The sequence below is a fragment of the Ursus maritimus genome, unplaced genomic scaffold (assembly GCF_017311325.1).
Source record: "Ursus maritimus isolate PB19 unplaced genomic scaffold, ASM1731132v1 scaffold_24, whole genome shotgun sequence".
Classification (NCBI taxonomy): domain Eukaryota; kingdom Metazoa; phylum Chordata; class Mammalia; order Carnivora; family Ursidae; genus Ursus; species Ursus maritimus.
Window position 1 is genome coordinate 31,112,752 of NW_024424897.1, and position 27,462 is coordinate 31,140,213.

The window sequence follows — 27,462 nt, forward strand, 5'->3', positions numbered from 1 at the left end:
CAAAAAAATAGGCCAGCCCCTGCTCCATGGTGAATAAGCACGTGTGTCTTGTGCAGAGGCACCGTGATGGGCAGCTCCCTACACCCAAACTCCCGGCAGGCTTGCTGGCAGCATGGCCAGCTAGAGTCACAGAGATGTGGGCAGAGATGACCCCCCTTCAGGGGGCACGATGGGCATCGAGCCAGGGCTCTGTCAGTTGGGACTATTCTGAAACCATACCTCATAATAAAAGTCATATAATTTGCGGCGGCGCTGAAAACCTGCTTCCAAGTAGTGGTTTTTTGATGGAGTTTTGGAACCTTCTCTGAGGCCAGTAACCATTCCCCAAGGACTTGTTGGAAGGGAGGCAGGTGGGCATCTTGAGGTGGCTGCTGGGGAGGCTGAAGCTTTTCTGAGAGGTCCTCTCTCCATACTGGGGTGAGTGGAGTGCGGGGCTGCTTCCGACCCTCCCTTTCAGGGCAGGTTTTGTTGTCTGTGTGCACCCCACCTTCCCCTTTTGTTTCCCTTTGTCTTGTCCTTCAGGGCCCCTCTTCTGAGGACACTGGGGAAGCCCCCTCCAAACAGAGGCCCTTGACGTTTTCCTCAGCAGCCAGGCTCGCAGCAAAGGCAGGAGCTGCTGGCGGTGCGTCGGTGGTCGGGGCAAGGGAGGAGTACATGATTTTTGTTTTGACCCGAAAGGATGCACAGTAGGGTCTTTTCGAGGAGTAAGACTAGGATTCACCCCATGATCCGTTTTACCTCTCTCTGTCCCAAATAGTGTTCCCACGGTGATAGTTGGTAAAGCACCATGGACATCTCTCTGACACACGTGTCAAATGAATTTTAACAAATGAGTCTCAGGGCACGGGGCTGGGAAGTATGTGTGGAGGTAGAAGCTGGGATAGGGGAGAAGCCATGAAAAGTCTCGTTTGATTGGTGGGCGAGGACAGTTAACCCCTCACAAGGGTTTTCAAGCGATCCTAGCTGTGAGGCAGTTTTCTTCTTCCTGTCTCAAGGAAGATACTGAGGGTCAGGGTGGTTAACGAGCCTGCTCAGAGTCACACAGCCAGTTATTGCTGGAGCCAGGATTTGAGCCCAGATCTACCTAGATCTAAAGACCAAGCCCATTCACACACACACACACCCCTCACACCCTCAGGGGCTGTGAGGTAGTTGAGACTCCCTTGCCCTCCAGGATGCTCACTGCATGGGTGGGGCCAGAGGGTGTCAGAAAAGGTGACAGATTTGAAACCCGGTCTCTGGGGGAGAATCTGGGGGGACCAACCCAAATACCTCTGTGGGGAATAGCTTCCAGCTGGTGCCCCAACTCCCCTGAGCTGAGAACGCCCAGGGATTTAGAAGCCTTGAAGGACACGTTCTTACCGGCGGAGCCCAGCGGAGCTGCCCGAGGCTCTGTGGTTTCCAGAACAGACGCGGAGGCAGCGTGTCCTCGTGCCCTTGCTCCAGCTGTGCACACGACCTCCGCCTCCTCCACCCCGCTGGGCGCGCTGCCGCCCTGGCACCTTCTGCCGGGGTCCTGAGCCGAGCCAGTTGTCTAGCGATTTAATTTGGTGAATTTACCACTGCGTCCCAGAGTTTATATTGGCACTTAACAGCAGTAATATGTGTCTCTCTCGCCAAGAACTGACTATTTTCCCAACCAAGATGGAACACCATGCACAAAAAATAGGTTTCTGAACTAATCTGCTGTCCTGACAAGTGTCATTCACAGAATCACTGCGATGGAGCGCACTCAGAATGAAATGAGGTTGGGGTTGTCTGGCCTGGATCACAGGTGCATTTTCCCCCTCGGTTAACAAGAGTCTGGGATGAGACACCCCTTCCCCACAGCCGCAGGCACTTTCGAACCATGCAATCAATATTCGTGGCAGATTTCTCTCTTAGAAAAATGGTTTGGGGGGGGGCACCGGGGTGGCTCGGTCGGCTAAGCGTCTGACTCTTGATTTCGGCCCAGGTCATGGTCTCAGGGTTGTGAGATCGAGCCCTGTGTCAGGCTCCCCTGCGCTGAGCGAGGAGCCTGCTTCAGATTCTTTCTCTCCCTCTGCCCACCCCCCACCCCCCACCCACTTGCACTTGCTCGTTCACTGTCTCTCAAAAAAAAAAAAATTGTTTAGGGATGGTGGAGGAGTCTCTCTCCCTCCACCCCACCCCTCTCTGAGTCTCTTTCTCTCCCTCCCTTTTTTTCCTCCCCTCCCTGTCTTTCCAGGGTGGTTTTTACCCCATCACCACCCCATTGTAAAGTTCTCTATGCATGCATATAATTTCACGGACAGAAGGAGATGCCTCCCCATCAGTAAAACACACACACACACACACCCTCTCCCACCCCTGAATATCTGTTGGAATTCTAATGTAGAACTTAGTGGTTTACCAAATCCTTACACAAAAGCAACTAACACCTCTGGGAATGAAAGTAAGGTCAGTTGTTTATACTCTAGTATGAACAGGTCTCCATCCTTTCTTGAGCCTGGAACAGAGAAGCTGCTTCTTTGCCCCTGGTCTCCCCTTACCTTGGGTGAGGGCTGCCCGTGGGGCCGAAAGCTCTGCATGAAAGGGATATTAGAGACTTCTTAAAACAGCTTTAGTTTTTCCCTTCATGTTAGAGGGAAGCTTAGAGATTCTCTTTCCTTTTGAAAAGTTCTGGATTATTTTTAACCAAATGATCTCTGCTCAGAGATTAAAATGCAGATTCCTGGACCACGTCCATAGAGCCCACCTTAGGAGGCAGGAGAGCCTGGGGGTTGGGGGGGGGCCTGCATTTTTAACATGCCCCTCCCCCATCAGAAGACTGCCGCAGAACCACATCAAGAAACCCTGGTTTAGGAGCACACTTCACGTTCACTCCCAACTCAGTTTACGATCTGGGGGCCTTCAGAAATGGTCCTGAGGTGACTATGGCCATATGAAAAAATGACATGTAACTAAAGCCTTAATGAAACGCTTGCTGGTTCATGGTTGGTGTCTGACTTTTAGAAGGTGGATGCTCACATTTCAAGGTCAGGTGTTGGCTCCAGCATCCTTGGGCTGAAGATGAAAGGAAAGTACCTTTCCAGTTGAGAAATTGGCTCCCCTCTGGCTAATACCGTCAATGGAGCTTAATATTAATGTAGGGAGTTCAGTCTGGTGGGTCTCTGTGCACTAGACTGGAGACCGGATAGCACCGTTTCTGGCAGGTGCAAGCTGGCTCTCCAAGTCCCCTTCCCCTCCTGATTAAGTGGTGTGTGGGAATACAGGAGGCCCATGTCGATTCGCACCGATCTCTGCTGTGCCGGCGCGCCAGCCACTTGTAATTCCCACAGCCCCAGCCAGACTCTGCAAGGCAGAAAGAAATATGACCAGGCAAGTTGAGAAAATAAATTAAACTAAGTGTCAACTTTTCTTGTTTCTCTCCTCATTATTAAGAGATGGAATGGGGCTCGTTTATCAAGCAGGGGGAGAAATTAATTGACACGGCTTTAATATCATGATGTCTGGCGTGTCTGGTCACATTCCTTCATTTTTTGGAAAGGTATTTTATTATAGTTTACAGCAACCAGCTGCCAAACTACTGGTGTAAACGAGGAAGCAGGTGCATGAGTGATGCCACGGTGGGAGGGCTGCAGTGCCGCCCTGGAGGGGACGGGGCAGGGAGGAAAGGCCGGGTCGGAAAGGGTCCCCCCAAGAGGCAGCCTGTTGGCTTGCATCACGGAGGTCGAAGGGGACCGGGGCGCGGGGGCGGGGGGTGTCTGCAGGGCCTCTCGAATTCATCACAGGCATGTTCGCAGGCCGCAGGGGAGGGTGGTAACAAACATCTACCTCTGCTGGCCTCCTGGCCTGCAAGTCTCTGTTCCGACTAGCCCCAAGGCTGCGTCCTGCGTCCATCACGGGTCAGTACACCTGCCCTTGTTCTTTGTTCTTCACCCATCCAGGGAAGTGAGCGCTCCTCGGTTAATCCCTCCGGGGTGGCTGACTCATGAGGGAGGCATTTAGCTGCAGAAGTCTCCAGCATCCTGCCGGGTAATCCAGCCGAGTTTCCGGAAGGTCTGGGGGTGGGGTCTGGAAACGTTCAGGGAAGTCAGGCACCCTGTGCGCCTCCTAGGTTAGACTGGCTTAGGAGAGAGCCTAGTTGTTTTTCTTTATACAAGTCACCTTTGTTGTGTACTCCTGAAAAACCTCAGTTTTCCCTTTGCTGCCTTTACGTTGAAGGACGCAGACGTCTCGGGCAGCGGGGGACGCAGGCAGGCAACTGGAACGGATGAGCACATCTCTGCCCCCGTCTCCTGGGCTGCCTTCTGCTGGGTTGTTAGGTTGAGGTGCTGTTGCCCATTGGGTAGAGGTTCTTGCAGGGACAGGCGACAGGGCAGGCTTGTAAATTTGCAGGACAAATTTAGAATCCAAGAGATACCAGAGGCAGAGTGACCCACCTTCACACGGAGGAAGTGGGCTGTGGTAGGAAGAACACAGGCTCCCACCCGGGCCTCAGTCCTTCATCTGTAAAGTGGGAACGTTCCTGCTCCCCGGGAGGAGTTGTGAGGACTGAGTTAGCGGCTGCTCAACCAATGTAGGCAAGCTTTCTCCTTTTAAAATGTTCTCTAGAGTGGATTTCACGCACGTCCAGGTAACAGGCAGTGGGTATCCCAGCGTGGCCACCGGAAACATGTCACTTCTTTTGGAAAGACGGCTTGTTTTTTTCTTGGAACAGATCCATCTTCTGAGTTATATAGTATTTTTTAGGGCAAACCCAGGACACGTGAAGCCACCCCGCCTTGCCATGCGTCCTCTGCTCTTCTTGCCCGATGGACCCATGGCCGGGGGCAGGGGGGCGGACCTTCTCCATCCAGGGTTCCAGGAAAACCCTTCGAGGCAGACGAACCAGATTTGCCAGACCTGCTGTAGCCCATACGGGTGACCCAGACATGTTCTGAGCTGGGGATGGGGAGCAGCCTGAGATGACCTATCACTGACACACAGCTCAGTGGTTGTTGACTCATGGAGCATATGAGGCACCGTGCCTCGTGGCCCAGGCGCTTACCCTCTCGACCCCTAGGGCCAACAAATCCATCTCCGACACTTCTGATCCGAGGAAGTGCCAGATGTCCTGCTCTCGCTTCGTAGCCACGTGTCACCCTGGATGGGTCATTTAAAACAATGCCAAGCAGTTGGCAAAATGATGATGGCAGAGCCTGCCCCACCTCTCACAGGTTTAAGTTGGGGACCAGGTAGGGAGATGTATGAGAAGCATTTTGCAACCAGAAAGTGTTCCCCATGCCCAAACCCAAGAGGTTTGTATTTATACTGAAGGCAGCTGGCAGATACTACTGCTTCCTCCAACACTGGACTCTTAGCGAGAGAGGGAGGTTGCGTGAGTTATAAATATACTTGCGTGCACATACCTTAAACTCCTCATGGGATTGTCCGACTAAATTTGACAGTCGCGGGGGGGGGGTTTCCTCCGTTGTTTTTCCCCCATTAACCAAGTGTGTTAACTCATGACTTGCATCGATTTTCACTGAAGATACATTAGGCACCACGCGATTTCCTATTAGTGTTCATTGACCTATATGATAAGAGAAGAAAGTTATTTTTGAGACGAGGAGGCGGCCATGCCCGTCTTCCCCTGCCTGACCTAAAAAAGAATTCTTTGTAAGTCAACTGTCGGATGTTCCTCAGTGCCTGCGTCTGCAGTAGGTCATTTTAATTTTAAGGTATCTTATTTTCAGATTTCTGTTCTCTTCTTCTGTGTGTATATGTGTGTGTTTTATAGCTTTGTTTTACTCAGATGAATATTCAGTTTTGTTCATTTGAATAAAAGAGGGGAAAAGGTTTGACTGTTAACTGCGTATCTCTTAAATAGAGCTTACTTGTTAGTTTCCAATAATAGCTTCATTCAGGAGAATGCTGTAGACTTTTCATTTTTAAATGCTCCCTCTCAACTCCTCTATTTATGTCCGTTCTTAAACCCTTTCTGTGTGGGGTTTCATCTTCCCACCACCTTCTTTGCGCCAGTTTTGCTGACTCCTGGAGGCCCCTCAGAAATGAGGGGCACAGTTAAGGTGGGGGCTTCGTGAGAGGCTGGGCAGGTGTCGTTTTGCTGATGACAGGTGGGAGGGTTTCTTTGGTGAACCAGCCTGTTGCCCCCCGAATTTGGCCCCCCTCCAGTTGTGAGTCCCCAGGGCTCCTCTTCTTTCTGAATGGCAGCTTGCATGACTTTAAATGCGTACAGAGTTCTTTGGCCTCAGGGTGAGGCCTCCTTACTTAGGATCAAGGGAGATGAGAGCCCGAGCAGGGGGTGATCACAGGGGCACCCCCAAAGGGCCCCGGTGGAGTGTGAACCCTCGTAGACCCACCATGGGTCACAGTCCCTGCTTTGGTGGGGACCAGAGCAGGATGCCTCCCCACCCCCACCCACGCATCCCTTAGGTTCTGCCTGCCTTTAGAGGCCCAGAGAGGGCATGCGACCCTCTAGGAGCACACAGCTCATTATTTGGTCCTAACCTTTTTTTTTGAGCGAGGATAATCACGTGTTCCTTTTACCTGGCTGCTACGCCTCCGTTCGCTGGACGTTCATGAGGCTCCCTTTCTGATTCTCTGCGGGGCTGTCCTTCAGAAAAATGGGAGGGAAATAATCAGCCCTTCCTGCCTCTTCTCAGGAAGAATCAGACTTCCTGAGTTTCAGGTAGAAATCTGTACGTCCAGCAGACCATTCAAAAGACTTCAATGCCTGGAGAATATTATGCTGAGTGAAATAAACTGGATACAGAAGGACAAATACTGTAGGATTCGACTCACATGAGGTGCCTAGAGGAGGCAAATTCTAGAGACAGAAGGTGGAACGAGGTTACCAGGGGCTGAGGGAGGGAGGAATGGGGAGCTGTGGTTTGCTAGGTACAGAGTCTCAGCTCAGGATGGTTAAAAAAAAAAAAAAAAGTTCTGGGAAATGGGTATTGTGATCATTGCACAACATCAAGAACGTCCTTACTGCCACCGAAGCATTCACTAAAAAAAAAAAAAAGGTTAAAATGCTAAATTTTATGTTCTGTACATTTTACCCAATTAAGAAGAATTAACTTCAAAAAAGAGAAAGACTCTGATGCCAAAAAAGGATTTTTCCCACCCACCCCACCCTCTCCTTCCCAAGTTTCTGACCCTGTTGTCTTGTCTTTCACTCCTCTGTTTCATTTATTTGGGGTTGTTCTCCACTGAGTTACTAATTCATTGTAAATGATAACGCACCTGTGAGGGAAAAATGATTATATGTTAAGGAATAACATTTATTGAAAATTAAGTGTTTCATGGTTTCTTTGCTTTCTCAAATGGAATACATAAATATTTTAGACACAATCAAGTTTGTTTTCTCTATTCAGGCCAAACAGACAGAGCTGTTGAAAGGAGATAGATCTTTAAAATACTGCAAATGAGTCTTGACATCACTGAATTGTTATGCACCCGAGGTACATAAGCTTGAAATCCAGGCTCTCTCCTTTGATCAGGAAAATCATTTTTGTGATACTCAAATGTTGAGTCCTGTGGGGTTAGGGAAGGGACCAGCAGGGAGAATATCAGAGTCAGAATTCGAAATGACGGGCAAGTCCTGTCCCCACCCTTCCTGGTGCACAGTCTGCGTTTGGATTCCTGTCTCCTCCCAGCTCGGAGTCATGGCACAGGAGTGAGAAGGGGGCAACAGGGAGTCCCGAATGGTCCTGGGCCTGGAGTTCAGACAGTGATCTGCACAGTAGACCGGGAAGGCGTGGGCTGCCGCAGGAAAGCGGTTCCGTGGCGGTCATCTCTGACCCCCACGGTGACTTGACTTACCCTGGGCACTGCTCCAGGATCAAGGACCTGTGCTCAGCAGCAAGCTGGCTCTGAACCAGGCTGTCCTCGGGCTCGTGGAGCGGTGCCCTTGACTGGCACTGACTTCCTGTTGTTTCCCGATGGCATGGATGGGTTAGGTTCATTTGTCCACCCTTTCCTGCCTTCTCTCCGGAGCACATGCTTGGCCTGGCTGGGGGAGGTCACGTGTGACCCACCCGTGTGGGAGCGGCTGAAACCTGTAACCTTACTGTACTGTTTCCCGGGGCTGCAGTAACGAATTACCATAAACTGGGTGGGTGGCTTCAAACAACAGAAACTTGTGTTCTCACAGTTCTGGAGGCTGGACGTCCAAAAACAAGGTGTCTGTGGGGCCACGCTCCCTCTGAAGGTTCTCGGGGACACTTCCCTTGCCACGTGCAGCTTCTGATGGCTCAGGTGTTCCTCAGCTAGTGGGCTAGTGGGCTAGTGGCTGTGGCCCACTCTGTCCTCTCCCCTCTCTGTCCTCTAGGTCTCAAATTTCCCCCCTCCTTTCTCTTCTAAGAACACCTGTCATTGGATCCGAGCCCGCCCTTATTCTTGAGATCCTTAACTTCATTACATTTGCAAAACCCCTTTTTCCAAACAAGGTCACATTCATCGGGTCCAGGGGTTAGGATGGGGACTCAGCTTTTGGGGGCCACTGTTCAACTCATTACACTCATCCTAATTAGCAGTGAGATTTCCCCTGAGTACCAGCGTGTCCAGGCTTGCTTAGGGATTCATATGTTAACTGGGTTTAGATACAGGCTAGTGAGGTGACCTTCAGAAACAAATGAATCTCAGGGTGACCCGCAGGCTGGAAGGGAGGGAGGGGCGAGGTCTGTACGGCGGAGACTCTCTCCTTGAGTGGGAACCTCTGACTTAATGCCAGTTGCTTCAGCCAGTTGCTGATCTCTGCATGCTCCAGGATGCCTAGCACAGGTGGGAGCCTGTAAATGTGGAAGGGAGGGCCGAGTCAGTCTTGAGGGGAGGCAGTGGTGCAGATGGATTAGCAAGATACTCAGACCCCAGAGGGGGCAGAAATGGTTGATTCCTTCAGCCACCACCCACTCGGCACACTCTGTGTGTTAGGGGCTCTGCACATCCTGGGGACCCAGAGTGAATGAGGCCCCAGCCCTGCCATCGTCCCTGAAGCCCGTGCTAGCAGGTTCCCCCATCCTCTGCTGTGCCGCCCCTCCCTCCCCCTGAGGACCCTTTGAAAGGCACTGCATCTTAATCCCTTCTTGAGGGGCCCCTAGGATCTGGGCTCTAGGACGGTGGGCGGAAGGGCAGGGGTTAACCAAAATGCTGCAAGTCCCCTGTGTGCTGGTGGGGTCCCTGCGGGGTGAGAGGCTTACCTGATGGTTTTCACACTCCTCTGTTGGGGGTTATAGGGAGCCCGCACGCCAAAGCCCCAAGAGAAACGATGTGGAGACGGTCTCTAGGGGTTGCACTCCTGCAGCTCTGCACACAGCTGATGGACCCAAGGGCCGAGGAGATACCCAGACCGAGGGAACCTGGAGGATGGCATTGTTGCTCCCTCTCCTGGGAACTGGTTTGGGACCCAGGGCTGTATATCTGGTGAAAGGTTTTCTGTTGGGCCCCCTATTTGATGTGTGGCAATAAAGCGCATTTCCTAATGAAGACCGTGGCTGCCATTTGTGTGCTGGTCCCGGCCCTCTGTTTTGCTGGAAATTGTTTGAGAGTAGCAAGTGGCCATTTCCATTCCTCTCGCTAGGGATGTTCTAGACCCTGCAGGAGCAGTGAGGGAGGAGCTCAGGGTATCAGCTGCCTGTCCTCTGCTGTTCCTCCGAGGTGGTGGTGGGAGAGACACAGAAGGGACCAGAGAGATTGTCTCTTCACCCTGGGTTTCCAGGACCCAAAGTCACACAGAAGCTTGAAGAGGAAACACCTGTATTTTCAGTCATTGACGGGAAACACTATCCTAATACAAAGTAGCCATTCTGATTTTCGTGTTCCTAGTTGGTGGGCCAGGTTTGCGTTGGGCCAGTTTCAGGTCTTTGGGGATGTAGCATTTTGGTCAATTTGAGCTGCTGTTACAAAGGACAGTAGACTGGGAGGCTTATCAACAACAGGAATGTATTTGTCACCATTTCAGAGGCTCAAAGTCCAAGGTCAGGGTGCCAGGATGGTCAGGGTTTTGGTGAAGGCCTTCCTCCCTCTATAGAATGTTCATCTTTTCATTGTGTCCTCACACAGCAGAAAGCAGAGAAAGCACGTTCTCTCTGGTGTCTTTGCTGAAGGCACTAATCCCATGCATGAGGCCACCACCCTCATGACCTACTTGTCTCCCCAAGGCCCCACCTCCTGACACCATCACATTGGGTCAGGATTTCAACGTATGAATTGGGGGATCACAACCTTTTGTTCATAACAGAGAGCCTTGCAAATCCTGATTGGGGCTGTGACCTGAGAGGTGGTCAGTCTCACCACCGTGATCCACAGGTGCAGAGCTCGAGGCACAGAGTGGGGAAGGGGCTCCCCAGGATGCCACATAAGTTCATACATGCAGAGTCCGGTGTGCTGCCTCCTCATCGGGGTGCCTGCACCGGCTGCATGTGTGTTCCCTCGTAGTGTTAATGCTGACACCACAGGAGTGCCTCATGCAAGGCAGGGTGCCATCCTGTGAGCAGGTCCGTGTGTGAAAGCAGTGCTTCCCAAGTGGGGTCACAGATGAGCCAGTGTACTGGAGCCCCGTCCGGGGCGGGAGGAGAAGAAAGCGAGGGGCAGGAGGGTAACGAGAGCAGCTCGGGATGCTGAGCAGCGGTTGCCTGCCAAAATTCTTCAGTACAGCTTGTCTAGCAAAGCCGGTCTCCAGCCGAGTAAATACAGTGGATAGCTGACGGGCTGACAGCAGGCATCAAACAGTCTTAAACTGCCCCAGATCCGCCGCGCTTTGGACGCAGCGGTAGAAAAAGGATGCCTGCGTAGAACAGAGGCCTGAAACTTTTAATAGTTTCTTCCAGGCCTCAGGATGTCCTGATGAGGTATTAGAGGAAGTAATTCAGGAAGAAAAGGACAAATAACCGCCTCCGTCTGGAGGCCGACCCGAGGGCTGGCCGTTCCAGCGCGGAAAGGGCACGCGTGGCCCCGCGGTGATCCCCGCCACCGCTCCAGGCAGCCCACCCGCCTGCCTCCACGCAGAGAGCCACGGGGCTCTGACCCTTGTAAATAACAGACGAGTAAATTTCTTGTTTGCTTCGGGGCAAATGTAAGCCACACAGCGCCCGCCGCGTGTGGGTGAAATCATTAACTTTTCCTCACTGTCGGAAGGGTGCTCGGTACAAATTAGAAATCATTTCCTCCACCTGGAGGCCCTTCCCAGGGATCCAGCCCCCACGCTCAGATCAGGAGCCTGTCACTGCTGCAGGACATCAAAGAAAAACATGTGGCTGGCCAGAACTGAACTCACCACCCCCTCTGTTTTTTGTTTTTGTTTTTTTGTTTTCCTTTTTCCTGTAGGGTTTGGCTTTGTCACGTTTGAGAATGAAGATGTTGTGGAGAAAGTCTGTGAGATTCATTTCCATGAAATCAATAATAAAATGGTAAGTTTGTAGGGGCCGCGCTGCCATGCATGCGATGCCTCCCCTCCCCTCAGTGTGCACAGCTTTGTCTTACAGGCTTCCATGCCCCGCGTCCGCACGCGAGAAGGGGGCAGGGTGGGCACGGGGGCGAGACTCGAAGGGTTCGGCCCTGTGGACGGCAAGAGTTGACGGCCTTTGACAGACTTTCAGGGAAAGGCCGGGTCGTGAGTATTCTCAGCTTTGCAAGCCATGCAGCTGAGGGTCCCGGCCTCTTAGTGTCCCGGGGGAAGCACAGATTCCTGCACGAATCCGGCTGTGGTTCCGTAAAGCTGTGCTTATGGACGCTGATACTGAAATCTCCTGTAATTCTCATGTCACAAAATATATATGTATGTATTTATATTTTTACCATTTAAAAATACAGAACCCATTCTTGACTCTTGGGCTGTATGTACAAAAGCCGGCAGGGGGACCACACTTGGCCTCTGTGTTATAATTTGCTGACCTGCAACTTAGGTTACGTGTTTGCTGTTTGGCTTGGCTTTTTGAGGGCTAGCTCCTAGGTAGGAAATTTACCACCCAAATTCATTCTCCATTTGGGCCCTGCTGGGTAATTAACATTCTGCCCTTCCTATCAGCTAGCTGGGTTGTACCCTCATCTTCCATCCCTCCATTTGGCTCTTCAAAGCTCCTTTTCCTGGGAAGGCCCCCTCCACAGGGAGGAGGTCGGATCCTGGCAAGCTGAGGGAGCCAGGTAGGCCTCCCAGAGAAGTGGCCACCAGAGGGCGCCGTACCATGAACACAATGTGCACATTGGCTTGCTGAAGGTCTGAACTCCAAATTGAGTGGGTGGGGGGGAACCCCTTCCTTGTTGGTTCCAGAAATATGGGAGCTCAACAGGTGTTTCTAGAGCCATCAGCAGGCCCTTTGGGGCCAGAATATTTTGGTTGGCCAGCAGAGCCTCCAGCCCCAAGAGAAGAGGGAGGGCAAATTTGTGTTTCAATTATAGCTGTAACTTTGGTATTTTCTCCCTTTAGTCAAAACATTCCTGGCTTCTGAAACATGCGTTCAGATGTGCATTGTATATTGGTCTGATACGTGTTCACTGACTTTAAATTCAATAATAGAGCTTTTAGTGGGGATAAGATCAAAGCAGACTGGTTAGCATGTGCTGCTACAGGCCTGATTCAATATTTGACTTGCTAATTTTTTCCCAGGGCACTAAAATAATATTGTTCATATTGTTCTTAACCATCATATGCATCTGAAATGAAAATGCTGTTTCTTCGCATAGTGTAGGTTGGAGGTGTCGGCTTTGGCATTAAAGTGGTACAGGGGAGATAAGTGCGTAGGAATAACACAGGACCCCTTCATCGGCCTTCTCTGCACTGTCCACCATCCCCCCGTCTTCCCCAACTCCAACTTCCAGTTGGTGGTTCTCTCTTTTGGTAGATTGCTACTTGCTATTTTGAAACTAGAGAGACGGGGGCTTAAATGGAAATGTAACCACAGTGCCCGGAGGCCTTGTTTCTTCTAGCCAGGCATGCTGCTCACGGGCTCCACTGAGGGCTGCCTGGGCAGCGGAGAGTGAAAGAGGCATCGAGAGCACTGGCAGACACCATTCCTGTCCTGCCAGCGCTTAACGGTTCATCAGGAAGGCCCAATGTAGACGGGCCAGACACTGTGCTGTGTGCTGCCTCGAATGCATACATGAGGCCCTTCGCTACAGACTGGCTCTGACACAAGCCTGAAGCACAAGTGAGAAAGAGCTTTATTCTCCTCAGTGGTCCAGTGGGGAAACTGAGGTCCCGGGGGAATCTGTCCCAGCGCTCCCTAGGCAGTAAAGGAACCTAGGTCTTGAGCTGTCCCACTGCCGGATGAACGACACAGACAGGTGTTTTAAGCTTGGGGGTGTGAGGGTGAATCCCCAGATGACATAGGGTGACCATCAGAAAGTGGAGTTTCAGCCCCAGAAAGATGATAACCCATGCATGGGCCAGCTGGAAGCTAGAGAGGTTTGTGCCCGTGGTCCCAAGTCATTTCACAGTTGTCACCTGCTTTTCTACCCAGCTGGAGGCTGACGGGTGCGTGCAGGTAACTGTGTTCATAGTGGCAGGGCTTCTGATTTCTTTTGAATCGGGCTGGTGTGCGTTCTTTGAGGGTATAGCATAAATGGAAGTAGACGGGAGGAAGGGGTGCATGGAGTGGTGAAGCTCACACACAGGCTTTGGAGCTGTCTCTGCACGTGCCCAGCCCTGACCCACCAGTCACCAGCTCTAAGGGGGAAATTCCATGTACTGGAAGAGGCCACTGGAAGGGCACCAGGCCTCGCCGAGCTCCAGGATGACGGGAGCTCTTGATGACCACCTGGTGGGGTCGCTGGGCCTTGGGGAGGTACCAGCAGCAAAGGCCAAACCTTGGTAAACATGAGCTTGATAACCGGGAGCCCTTGCCATCGGCCGTGTCGTCGTCCCGGAAAGGACCTCTCCAGCAAGGCGTCCTCCTCTGAAGAAGCCTGAATTGTTGAGGATTCTTGTGATACTGGTTTCTACTCCTGAGGCCCACAGAAAAGGAAATGGATTTACACTGTACTATGGACAGAATTCAAATGAAGGATTGCAAAGACTCTGAGAACACAGAGACTGCCAAGCAGAACCCGGCCGGTTGTTAGGTCTGTAGGAGTGTTTTGTAAACTGGACTGCTTGCAAAGCTGTAAAGGCCCGTCTCCTGGAAGCTTGGCAGTCTCCGCGAATTCTGCAGGGACAGATTACCGCACCGCCCCCGGAGTGTGCCTGGAGCAACCATTTTCTCGTATTCACAGATAAGAAAGGTCTCGCTGCTGATGAGTCACGAAGATAGGACTTGAATCCAAATCTTCTCCATCTTAATCCAGTACTCCTCTGGCTGGCACTCCATGGGCCCTGGATAAGTAATTGTGGAATGAATAAAGGATTACATGAGGGACCACGTGACAGGGAGGCGCATCATAATTCCCAAAGCCATTTCCCATCTAATTTGGTTGGTGAATCTCTTGGGCATTTAAAAAAAAAACAAATGAGGGCCCTTCCCCGGCACCCGAGAGAGCCCGCAGCAGACACAAGCCCTTCTTCCTGCTGGGGCTCAGGGTAGCTGCCGTCGGGAAGCTGGGATCACAGCAGCCCTGCCCCCATTCCCATACAGACCCTGCCTTAAGGAGGTCCCCTCCGTGGTGGTGGCGGCAGGGGGGAGGACCACACAGGACCCCCATGGCACCCTCCTACAGAGACCCCACGAATGGCTCACATTTTTCAGCGCCAGCTACATACTCTGCTGAGAGCTCGCTTTATGCATCTCTTCTATCACACACACTCTGATGTAGTTACTGATCAGTGTCCCCCATTTTCCTGATAAGTGAGGCAAAGAGAGAAGGTAAGCAATTTGCCCAGGGCCAAACACCCAGCAAGAAGCAGTGCGAGAGTTGAAGCCCAGAGAGCTGAAGTCCAGAGCTCAGGTTTGTACCCAGGAAGCCAGCACCCCCTCCAGGCTGAAAGGGACTTGAAAGGTCATCTCACTGGGCCACAGCCTTCTAAGACCGCTGACCGTCCCCTCCCAGTCAGATATGTTGCGGCCCACAGGACTCCCGTGTTCTCCTAAGAGAAGGGCAGAGGAGATGGGCTCACTCGGGGCAAAGGGCCAAGCTTCGGTAAGGAGTCCCCATTGGCCTCTTCCCCTACCGCCCCAGAGGCAGGTGAGCCACAGGTATGGGGGGCAGCTGGCCGCCACCTGAGCTCGGGTCCCCAGCCAAGAGAGCCAGGACCCAGCCCCTTTCCCCATCTTGGTGCGGGTCAGAGTGAAGCACAAACGTGGCTCCTTATCAATAAACACACAGAAATGCACCTGCAGAGCCACCTGGTGACTCTCCAGAGACGGCCTCCTCTCCGGCCAGTCTGCGAGGCGCAGTGTGGGCACAGCCAGTGGCGCCCCCCACTGCGTGGCCCTGATTGAAGCAGCCCCCAGCAGCAGGGATGCTGGCCTGATGAGCCACCAGTCCGCACGGCCTCCCGGGGAGGGAGGCGGGGACTGACACAGACCTGCTCCCGGCTTCCTCCCAGGCCCGGCTCCATCCCCACCTCCGACAGAGTCGGGAGAGCCTCGCTGGTGGAGAACGTGGGGTGCGGTCTGAGGGGTGCCCTAACAAGGGCACCACTTCTGACCCCTGATTCAACAGCAGGACGTTGGCCTTTACCAGGCACTGTAACGGCACTTTGTGTGCATGCAGTCATCGTCCCATTTTACAGAACAGGCTCTCGAGCTCAGAGCAGTGAAGGGACTTCCACAGTCCGCAGTGCTAAGTGGCAGAGCTGGGATTTGAACCGGTGGTGGTCTGGCTCCAACCCAGTGTTCTTCCCACTATACCCTGCTGCCAACTTAGTAAAACCTCATTAATTGAAAAAATCTGGGTTCGTTTGACTGATGAAGATAGTACTGAGTTTTTACTTGCTTTGTGCAAGGTTTTCTATAGGATTCCTTTAAATAGTCCTTTTCCTTGTTCCATTGAGGTGATCTGATTTTTTAAATTTGCTGAGCATTTTGCAAGCTCGTTGGGAATGCAGAGTCTCGGGCCCCACCCCCAGAGCTAGTGAATCAGAATCTGCATTTTGACAAGTCCCTAGTGGTACGTGTGCACATTTAAATCTGAGAAGCCCCAGGCAAGGATCACTGCTAATGAGAGAGAGTGTGGGAGCTGCGAGTTGGTCATAAATCATCCGTTGTCAGAAGGAAGGGACCCAGAGTGAGGACTAAGGCCCCAGGAGCATGGATCTGGATGAGCCAGCCTGGCATGGGATCCCCAGGCCGGTCTGCTGCTGACAGCAACCCCCACACTCCCTTTGTGTGTATGACACCAGGCCTTCCCCCCCACCACACCCCCACCATAGGAAGTCGTCCATGCCAGGGACCACCCCCCACCACACCCCTAGTGCTGGCACCCCCCCGCCCCCCGACAAGGGTCTTCGAGCACCGATTATAGGTGTTTGAGGCACATCCACTGGGATCGTGAGCTGGATCCTCCCAATAACACGCACATGTCCTTGTCCCCAAAACAGGACCTCCTGCATCACTTAGAAGCACTCAGGGCTTTAGAACAGGTGGACCTGAGCCTGAATCCCATATCCATCACTGGTCGTCCTGTGCCCAGGTGAAAACCCCACCTATCTGCACCTGTTTCCCCCTCTAAGATGGGAAGGATGATGACCACTGTCCTTTGCAGCTTGCTGAAGGCCCCGGTCCGGTTCCTGGCCCTGGGAGCTCTTGGACTGCTTTGGTGTAGGGTCTGTAATCTGGTAGCGTTAAAGGAATCACCCTCCTGAAAACCCCATTGGTACCCGCAAGTTTCTTACATTTGGCCTAAACCAAGGGCCCAGAAACTTTGTAAAGGGCCAGACAGTAAATACTTTAGGCTCTCGGGGCCCTAGGTCTCTGTCACAACTACTCAACTCTGCCATCATAGAGCAAAACGTAGCCACTGAGGATAGGTAAGTGGGTGGACATAGCTGTGTTCACATAAAACTTTATTTATAAAAACAGCAGCTGGATTTGCCTTGTGGGGTATAGTTTCAACTCCTGGCCTATACTGATGTAGCTCAGAACAAGTGCGGTCTGCTTATCTCAAGGGGCTCAAGGAAAGGCTTTTAGCCAAGAGCTCACCCACGTCCACTATGGAGTTAGCATTTTACTGGGCTGAGGCAGAGAGGGTCAGCAGTACCCTAAACAGATGTTGGGGTTTGGGGTCGTAGCCTGCAGAAAGTATCAGTGCCTTCATTCTTAGGGGGACCCCAAGCACTGAGCAGGTGGGGAGTGAAGGAAGGGTCAGAACAGGGTGCTGTCAACCCGAGAGGCCTTCCCAGAAGAGTGCCACAAATCCCTCACTGCCGAATGCCCCGCAGTACGGCTAGCTACTCCTTGCTGGACTCTGTGACCTTGCGTGGGTTACTCATCACCTGGCTTGGCCCCCCCTCAGGTGAGGAAGGCACCTGTCTCCGAGACTCCAGGAGTTAGGACTTGGGACTAGGCTTACCAGCCATAGCCTGTTCAATCAAAGCAGTAGGCCTTTTCCTCTTCTGTTGTTTAGTCATCATCACTGTCATTATTCTTAGGATCCTTTTACTGAACAAATATGTAATCCTAAGGGGACGGGGGTCCTGGACAGATGCCAAGTCAGTGAAATGCAGGGGTGCAGACCCAGGCAGGGAGGAAGCTGGGAGGTGGGCATCCTGCAGAGCAGAAGGGGCCTGCTGCCTTGATTTCCCAGGTCCCAGGGAGACCAGCTCAGCCCTTCAGCTGACTCCTCCACGGGAGATTTCGAACCCCCTCTTCAGATAGCAAAGCCTGGTGAGCTCTCAGGCTTGCCACCTTCAGCCCAGGGCACACCTGGGGAGTTTGCCCCCAGAACGGGGGCTTCTGAGGGCGGCAGGGGCAGGACAAGAGAGCAGGAGAGTCCTGGGGTGGCCTCTCGGGCTGCGGTGCTGGGCCAGGTGGTCCACGGAGGCTCCAGCTAAGGTTGGCATGAGGCACGGCCACCTGGCAGGGAGGCCACGGGAGTGAGCACGCATCCCCTCCTTCGGGCCACTGTAAGGCAGCCTGAAGACTGAAGACGAAGAGCTGATCGGGAGCCAGCCCGAAAGTGGGGGGCGGGGGCCGGGGGATGTGGGTGGATTTAACTAGGCTTGTGTTCACCACCCTATTTGCAGCATCCTCCTTACTCGTAAGCTAATTTTAGCCATCCATTCTGCTTCTGTTACCATTTATAAAATGAGAATGTCAAATGCAATATTAAACAAGCAGGATGAAGGCAAAAAAGGAAATGCCAGAGAGGCACTTAATAAATGAACCTCATGTTTACGAGCGAGAGGGAGGTCCTGCGCCCCCCACCCCTGCATCAGGCACACGTGTTTGTGTACAGGCTCTGCTCCTGCGGGTGGAGGGATTTGCGTGCGGAGGGAGGAGGGCATTGGGAGCCTGGGGTGTTGGGTGGTGAATGTTGCTCTTTAGGCAGAAGTAATTTGGCCTCTGGGGAGGTTGCCTGAGTTCTGGTTCCTTTGCCCTTCATCCGTCCTCTGGGAAGGTCACTGCAGGAGGCCGGTGGAGGGTGGGGTTCCTCTTCATTATCTTTGTGCCCAGCCCCTCTGGACTTTCCCACACGTGCCGCTTCCTACACACCGCCCACAGGGTGGCAGGTCCGCAGGGGGCAATGGAGACCGCTGGAGGAATCTGCACCCCTTTCTCTGCACCCCTCCCCTGGGGCCTGTTCATCCTTTGACTCCACCCAGCTGCTCTGCCCAACTTCCCAGGCAGGTGCAAGCTAATGCTCGGCCACACCTTTTTTATTTCCTTTCTCTCCCTCTCTTTTAAATAGAGAAATTAGGTTGAGCTTGGTGCAGGGTCTCTGGCAAAGCCCAGCCTGGGCTGGGGTAAGCGCCTAGCCTGGTGGCCACATTTGGGCACCTGCTGAAGGCAGAGGTTTGTTTTCACTTTGAAATGCCCTTGCAGGTTCCCAGAAATGAAAAGAGCAGCTGCTGCTGCCACCATCAGCTTTTTCCCCAAATAGTGCAGCCTGAGAAGCTCCTTTTGCGCACCTTGCTGATGAAAGCAGGAAGACAGGGCCCTCCCTGGCCAGGAGGTGGGGGCAGTAGGGAGAAAATCAGTGGCAGCATGCCAAGAGTGTGACGGGCCCGGCGGGGGGTGGGGGGGGGCAGTCACCTTCCTCTCTGCTCCCCAGGTTTTAGGACGGAAGCACAGATACGAGTCAGCTTTATCACCTTCAGGGACACTCACCTAGGCTCCCGTGGCAAAGATTAACGTGTGACCTAACCAGCTTTATCCAGTGTGAGCACTCACAGGCCATGGCAAAGATTAACGTGTGACCTAACCAGCTTTATCCAGTGTGAGCACTCACAGGATTAGCTGGTTGAATTTATTAGCACGCTGCAGTCCGGGGGGGAGCGGGGTGGGGGGTAGGCCATACTGTTACTCTGTTTTACAGATGAGAACATTGAGGCACAGAGCAGTCAGGTAGCTGGTTCCCGCTCAGCACTGGCAAGCGGAGCAGAGATGTAGAGGGAGGAGCTGGTGGAAAGGACAGCCCTCCCCCCTCCCCCCGCCCAGATCCAGGCACAGTGGAAGGCTGCAGTTATGGGGGCACGTGCCGCGGAGGGTGTTGGGGACCAGCTCCTCTGCGCTCCTTGCCCAGACTCTGAGCCCCTCCGAGGGAGACCCACATCCTGTTGAATTCATCTCGGTATCCACACCTAGCCCCTGGCTGCAACTAGGAGGTGCCGACGGTACTGATTTAGAACCTCCTTCACTTTGTCATTGCTGATTTTAATAAAACAGGAAACAGCAGATGAAATTAATTCTGGAACTAGGACTGGGGATGGCTTTGTGGAAGGAGTAGCATGCGAATGGGCCTTGAAGGCTGGATAGAGAGTGGTGGGAAGGGCTGTGAGGCCCGCACCTGCATGGCCAGTAGCCCAGAGGTGGGGACAGGGTTTGAGTGGGAGACATAGGACAGAGCTGGAGCTGTGTCATTATCTGGCTATGTGACCCTGGGCAAGTCATTTCCTCAGAGCCTCCGTTTCCTTTCCTATTGTAACTTCAGAGCTATTAGGCCAACTCAGAGGAAATGAGGAGTTGATTAATGAGGATATGGAGAGCAGTGGGCATTATCTGAGGACCTCTGTGTGCCAGGCACTGTGCTTTATATACGTGATGAGTATATGTTACTGCGTACACATACCATACATGAGGTAGTATATACACATGCTATATTCGTGATGTGTGTACGTCACTGCGTATACATACTACACGTGAGGTAGTGTACACACATGCTATATACGTGATGTGTGTACATCTCTGCGTACACATACTACACGTGAGGTAGTGTACACACATGCTATATACGTGATGTGTGTACATCGCTGCGTACACATACTACACGTGAGGTAGTATACACACGCGCTATATACGTGACGCGCATACGTCGCTGTGTACACATACTACACGTGAGGTAGTGTACACACGCGCTGTATACGTGACGCGCGTACGTCGCTGCATACACATACTACACGTGAGGTAGTGTACACACGCGCTATATACGTGATGTGCGTACGTCGCTGCGTACACATACTATACGTGAGGTAGTGGACACACATGCTATATACGTGATATGCATACGTCGCTGCATACACATACTACACGTGAGGTAGTGTACACACACACGCTATATACATGATGTGCATACGTCGCTGCATACACATACTACACGTGAGGTAGTGTACACGCACACACTATATACGTGATGTGCGTACGTTGCTGCATACACATACTACATGTGAGGTAGTGTACACGCGCTATATACGTGATGTGCGTACGTCGCTGCGTACACATACTACACGTGAGGTAGTGTACACACACGCTATATATGTGATGTGCGTACATCGCTGCATACACATACTATACATGAGATAGTGTATACACACACACACACACACACACACACCCCTGAGGATGTCATGGCTGTGCCTGGCCTAGGAGGAGTGCTCCATAAACAATTTGTGCCTTCCTCCTTACAGTAATCCTGCTGACCAGGGAGATAAGAGTCAAGATTATATGTCCTGTGGGAGACTCGGTGCTTCTCACAAATGGGTCTGGGCTCTTTATAGCAAGCATGTGTCCTTGGAAGGTGATGTTTCTGCTGGTGGCCTTTGCCTGTCTAAGCTGGCGTTTCCATTGGGTTTACCCAATAGCTGCTTCTTCCAGAGACTCCATGGGAGACTCCGTATCGGTGAGGACCCGTTTGCAATAGAGCAAGACAAGTTATCCTGTACAAGTGGGTCCTCTGGTGCTTGGGCACAGGCTGGTCCCCATCTACAAGGACAGCACCTGATGGAGACGTCTGGGAAGGGAGAGGCAGGGGGACGGAACATAGAACTCCCTTCTGCTCACCTCCCGGTACCCACAGTGCCCAGCTGAGAGACCTCCCTGAGTCTGCAGTGGCTGGAGGGCTGGGGTCAGATATGGCAGGATGCTGAGGCTCCCTCCCCTGCTAGAGTCACAGGCCAGGTGTTCCCAGCACAGCTGCTAGGATTTCTGGGTGTGACTGCTGTCCGTCCCATGACGGTGTCTCAGGCCTGGCCCTCCTCCAGCCCTCCTCCAGCCCTCCTCCAGCCACACACGCCTGCCGGTCATGACTCCATCCTGCCTCTGGCCATGGACAAGTACAACAACTGGATGGAATGGGAACCGTGGAGTGGATATTAGAACCCAGACAAGGCAACCCACTCCTCTGCGGGTTACTGAGAGGGGGAGGCCCAGCGAGTCCATCTCCAGGGTGGAGCATCACATTGAGGAGGACCATGGTCCTGCCTTCCCTCCCCAGCCTCCCTCTCCTCACTGGGCTGTTTCTGTGCTTTGTCACCCGCACCTTGCTGCTCCATCAGCCTCCTGCAGCTCATTCAGCAGCGGGCTTGGGCAGGGCCAACTTCCTGGAGGGCCCTCGCTGGGTTCGTGCTGTACTGCCACCATCTTGGAACTCCCAGTAATGGCTGAATAAAGGGCCTCTCATCTTCATTTCATAGTGGCCTGCACGTTCTCTAGCATGTTCCATTGCTACCATGCTCTTGAGGTTAACTCACTTTGGTGTGGTGCACAGGGCAGGACAGTAGAGACTTTGTTCTTCCCGCCAGTCGCTCACTTTGAGTTTGTCTTCCTTGCTCGGTAGGTTCCTTGAGAGCGGGTCCCCTGTGAATCTTGGTTAGGAACCTGTAAGAGCCCCATGAAAGGTCCTGCCCTCCTAGCGTCTCTGGAAAGGCTTACATCTAGTAGAGAGCAAGAGACAACAGTGGGTGGGAGGGAGAAAAACATCGCCAGGGGATAGCACGGGCTGTGCGCAGAGCCGGGTGTGGTTTCTGGGCTGCGGCTCAGCCCTCCTGTTTTACCAGAGAGAGCTGGGTAGCTGCCGGACTCCAGGCAGGACCCCAAGTCTTTACACAGGAGTGGCGTCTCTCTGGAAAGCGCTTGGGGCCTATCGGCCAGAGAAGATGGACAGCTTGGAACTTCAGAGGAGCAGTGTTGGCCTGGAATCCCCTGGAACTTGACTGGGGGACAGGGGAGCTGCAGCTTGAGTTAGAGGAGAAGCTGATCTTGGGGCAAAACCAGGTCAGGCCTCTGTCTGTCAAAAGCTCTGCAAAAGGATGCTGCCCACGTGGACACTCCCAGTCACCCCCGCCCCCACGGGGCCTGTCCTTTGTTTCCCTCCCTTCCCCCAGCCAGTCAGTCCAGGCTGGCCTCCCTGAACAGCAGTGAATTTTATCCTTTGAGATGGGCCCCTCTTGCCCTGGAGGAGTAAATCGTGTCTGACGTGACCAGTTTGGGGTGAGAAGTGAAGCTGCAAACACTGGCCTCTAGGCCACACAGAGTTGCCTTGTCCTGGGCGGTAAGTCAAGGCCAGGGGCACAGGGCTTGGGTTTCCCCAGACTGAGGCCGGGCTGGTTTCCCTCCTAGCCCCGGGGCCATGTGCTGACTGGGGCTGTTGATGTAGAAACCAGGGAAAAACAAAAACCTTTTTCACTTCCCAGACCTTGGCACCGTCCTCAGACTTCCAGCCTCTTCCAAAAGGTGCCCGGCAGGGAGCTTGCCTCAGCAAGGGCTGCAGGCCAGTTGGGTGAGAGTGGCCACTCAGAGTAGCTGCAGGGAAGCCGTCCCCACAAAAGTCCCTGTGCCTTCTCCCAAAGCCAATGCTAAGCACAACTCCCCCAAGAAGAAGGTGTGGCGTGGGACTGGCTCCTCTGCATGGGCCACGGGGACATCAGGCGGACGTGGCTTCAAACCCAGCCTTAACACACATGGCCTGGGCCTCCAGCCACAGGTGAGGTGCCTGGTATCTCTGGCCTTAGCTTCTCATCCTGGAAGATGGATTTCTACCTCTGAAGGACATCAAGGGGTCCACTGACGGGGTCTACAGCCTTGGCTGTAGAAGGTACATTAGATAAAAGTATTGTATCCATGTGTAAGAAAATATGTTTAAGAAATGTGTAGCATCGTGTATGCACCTTATTCTCAGAAAGTTCGGGAAAAAATGTATATAGATACAGTTACAGGTGTAGACATACAGAACTGTTCTTTGTACTATCCTTGCAACTCTTCTGCAAGTATGAAATCATTTGTACGTAACAAGTTAGAAACAGACCTCCTTGCTGAGTTGCTTTGGACCCTGAGGGGCAGAGGCGGCCCACCTCGACAAGCAGCTGGCACAGAGGGCCAGAAACTGCACGTGCCAGCCCACGTCAGGTCTGATTCATCCTCTGGAGGAACACACTGCTGCCCTAACCTTCCTGTCGTTAAAGAAGGTTCAGCTAGATCATTGTTCTTCTCCCATTTCTGTGCGGGCTACAGGGAAGGCACCCCCTCTTCTCCAGGGCCTGTCTGCCAAGCAAAGCAGTGTATTTGAAGATTGAAAAATTAAAGCAAATCCCACCGACCTTTGGGCTTTGTGTGGGGTTGCTCCGTGGCTTCGCCAGCCGTGAAACTCGAAATGGAGTCCTCGACTTCCTAATGTGAGCCATCGGCCGGTCCCAGGTGGCCTCTGAGGCCTCTTACGAGCACAAATCCAAATGGCAGTTCCTACAAAATCTCTCGCCCCTCCGACCACACCGCTTTTCCCTGTCGTCATTGACAGCTGTAACTGTTGTGAGAAGCTGCTGAGGGTGGGATCTGAGCGATCGACTGGGGAGATTCAGAGATGTTCCTTCTCCGGAATCTGCCGCCACCCAGGGCTGCCCTAGAGAAGCACTTCAGGTGTGAGTGGTGCAGAGTGTTTACCGTAAACAGGGTTCTGTGGGGGCAGAGCTGAAACAGCTGGAGCAAGAGGCCTGGTCACCCAGAGGCCACGCACTGCTTCTGTTGACCATGGGAAGCCAGGCAGGCCTCTCCGGGGCTGCCCCCGAAGGGAGCTCCCGGGCCTGCCTGGTGCCCCATGGTGGAAGCAGGCCTGGGTGCCTGCCAGCCCAAGGACCCGCTAGCCAGATGCCATGGGTAGGAGGAGGGCCTCCCACTGTCCTGTTCGCTCACTGCTCTTCACTGATCTCGCGTGGTAGCTGGTCTCTGAAGACAGCCCCGGCCATCTTCACCTCCTGGCATGCACACCCTGTGTGGTCCCTTCCCACAGCACATCGAGGCTGACCCAGGGTGACCAGCAGAACGTGATGGAAATGGCAGTGTGACGTCAAGCCTAGGTTATAAGAAGCCTTCAGCCTCTCCCTCGGTCTCGTGGAATTCTCATGCTAGGACAGTCCCTCTCGGTACCTAGCCACCGTGGTGAGAGGAGGGAGCGCCATGGAGAAGCCAAGAGGAGGCGCCTCCCGTGGGCGGTCCCAGCCGACCAGCCTCGACTGCCCACTGCGAGCAAGAAGAAGGTACTCGGACCTCCAGCTGAGTCCGGGCTTTGTCTAGTTCCACTCCAGCCCCAGGCACCATCTGACCACAACTACGGGAGATACTGCAAGTGAGAGCCCTGCTGGGCCCAGGCAGCTCCCAGAAGCACGAGAAAGAACAATCCATTGTTGCTTGAGGCCACGAAGTTTGGAAGTAGCCTGCTACACAGCGGTAGATACGTGGCACGTCGTGCGCGGCCGCATGACCTGAGTGTGTATCTGGAGCCCGGCAGATTTAGGCTGGTTTCCCCCCCTTTGGGTTCTGACTGTAACTGGGGGTGTTCATGCTGGTTCTCTGGCTTGCCGGGGCGGGGCCCAGTGGGAGGATAGTGGGGGTGGGGGCGGTGACCCAAATGTGGTCTAACTCAAGAGGCTCCAGCGGCTGGCAAGCCCAGAAATGACAGGGGGGGCAGATTGACTTGAGTACTTGCCTTCATGGTAGGAGAACGAGAACAGTCAGAACCTGTTCTTTTCAACAGAATGAGAGCTCTCAAGGCAGAGGCTTGCCTTATTTGCGTCTGCATCCCCCACAGCCTAGCCCTTGCTGGGCACATGGGGTCCCTCAGCGTTGTTGGCCTAAGAAGACTGGGTCTCCACGACCCTAATGAGCACGTGCGTCAGTCCATGCTCTGTACGGGATGTCACAAGGGACCAGGGAAGTAGGGGCAGACTATGATCCCTGCCCTGAGAGCTCACAGTCTGATGCGGGAGGGGAGGCTTCTGCCAGTCTTGGTGGGGGTGGGGTGGGAAAGTAGTTTTCAAGCTCAGCCAGCCCCTGACCCCCTGCAAGGACTCAGGATGGGAGCAGAGAATAGCTCTTCCCCTTTCCCCTTTTGTGTGTTTTCAAAGGAGCTGGGGGCTGGGTGAGCAGGCCTCTTGGTCCTGAAAGATCCTCGAGAAGCCTTCAGTCAGGCCAGGCCAAGGCTCCCTGGTGTGGTGGCTACCTTTCCCTGTCACTCAAGTGCCCAGGAAGTGGGGATCCCTCCCCCCGCAGAGTGCATGTGCCACAGCCCCTGGCCTCAGGAAGCTCTCACACTTGACACAGCAGGTGGTTGACAGGACCCGCACAGTGGGTACTGCCCCAAACAGCACCCGCGAAGACAGAGCAGAATTAAACGGGAGCTGCCAGCCCTATTCAGTGAGAGGAAGAGTAGGTGGGTTTGTTTAAAATACTCCCATTACAGTCAGTTAACCTTTATGTTCCCTAAATGCAAACTGTATAAACCTGAAATTTTCGTTGATCAGGTTGCCTAGGAACAGGCGGCAGGTTTTCATAAGACAATGCAATAGATTGTCACCGATAGGGCCATTAGGAAGTGAGCTGGTTGGCGGTATGATTCCGGGTCCCAGTGTTGGCGTCAGGTAATGATCTGTCTGCTTCTGCAGAGCACACCCGTCTTCCCAGACTCGGGCAGGCTCTTGCAAAGGAGCTTCCTCAGCCTGCTTCTGAGTCCCAGGGATGGCATCTAGGAGCAAACAGTCACCCCAGGCTTAGGAGAGAAATCGGAAAGATCCAATTCTGATGAATTTATTTCTTTTTAATCACCTTTCCCTACTACTACTTGCAACAGTAATACTCAGAGCAGAAAACTTGGCAAATAAACACCAGTAACAAAATGCACCATGGAAATGAAAGAACGAAGTCACTCTAAAGTGACTTCGGTATGTCTTTTTAATATTTTTCCCCTGTTTGATATGCATATACACTTACTTATTTTCCACAGAATCATTATAATTTGCTTTTCTCCCCCTTACTTTCAGGGTGACCAACCACCCTGGTTTGCCCAGGACTGAAGGTTTCCCAGTACAATTGCATTGTGTTATCAGCATGCTCTTCTGAAGCTTCACGGCTTTCAGTAAGCTGGGGTGAACCAGACCTGGCTAACTAACTCCCTGTTCTTAGACACCCAGGATATTTCCTTTTAAAAAAAAAAACCAGGGGCGCCTGGGTGGCATAGCGGTTAAGCGTCTGCCTTCGGCTCAGGGCGTGATCCCGGCGTTCTGGGATCGAGCCCCACATCAGGCTCCTCCGCTATGAGCCTGCTTCTTCCTCTCCCACTCCCCCTGCTTGTGTTCCCTCTCTCGCTGGCTGTCTCTATCTCTGTCGAATAAATAAATAAAATCTTTAAAAAAAAAATCATAATTAATGCTTGTCACCACAATAGCCTTATCCATATGTCCGTGCAGGATAAACTCCTGCAAGTAGCATTATTAGGTCAAAGGATGTGTACTCCTATGGCTTTTGAAAGTTTGTCAGGTTGCCCTCCCAAAAATATGCGTGATGTCCCACCCTCCTCCCCTCGGGGATTCTGACATCAAAGAACCCTGTTGTCGTGGCCAATCTGATAGGTGACAGTACATCTTGCTTGGGGAGGTCACATGTGATGTCTGATAGGAAAGATGTGTGTCATTTGGTGGTCATTTGCAAATTGCTCGTTCATGTCCTTCACCCATTTTCATTTCGGAATGCTCATCTCTTCTTAACCTATAAAAACTTTGTACCAAGCTTATCAGGCATGAACGTTGAGCCATTTTGTCCATGTTTCTAAAGCACGTGTGGTTATTCTTTAAAGAGCAAGGGTGATTAATACCTGTTATCTGGTGTCTCTGAAGGAAGAGGAGTTGATATTTTAGGTAATTAA

At 52.9% G+C, this 27,462-nt stretch overlaps 1 protein-coding gene across 5 annotated transcripts in view; it reads left to right on the top strand.

The window, feature by feature from the left end:
* Window positions 1-27,462, top strand: part of MSI2 (musashi RNA binding protein 2) — a 387,381-nt gene that overhangs the window by 297,074 nt on the left and 62,845 nt on the right. For all 5 annotated transcript variants that reach the window (XM_040640878.1, XM_040640877.1, XM_040640879.1 and 2 more), the window contains exon 8: window positions 11,293-11,375. In XM_040640878.1, coding sequence (XP_040496812.1) covers window positions 11,293-11,375 — 83 coding nt within the window. The remainder of the gene's footprint in view (window positions 1-11,292; window positions 11,376-27,462) is intronic.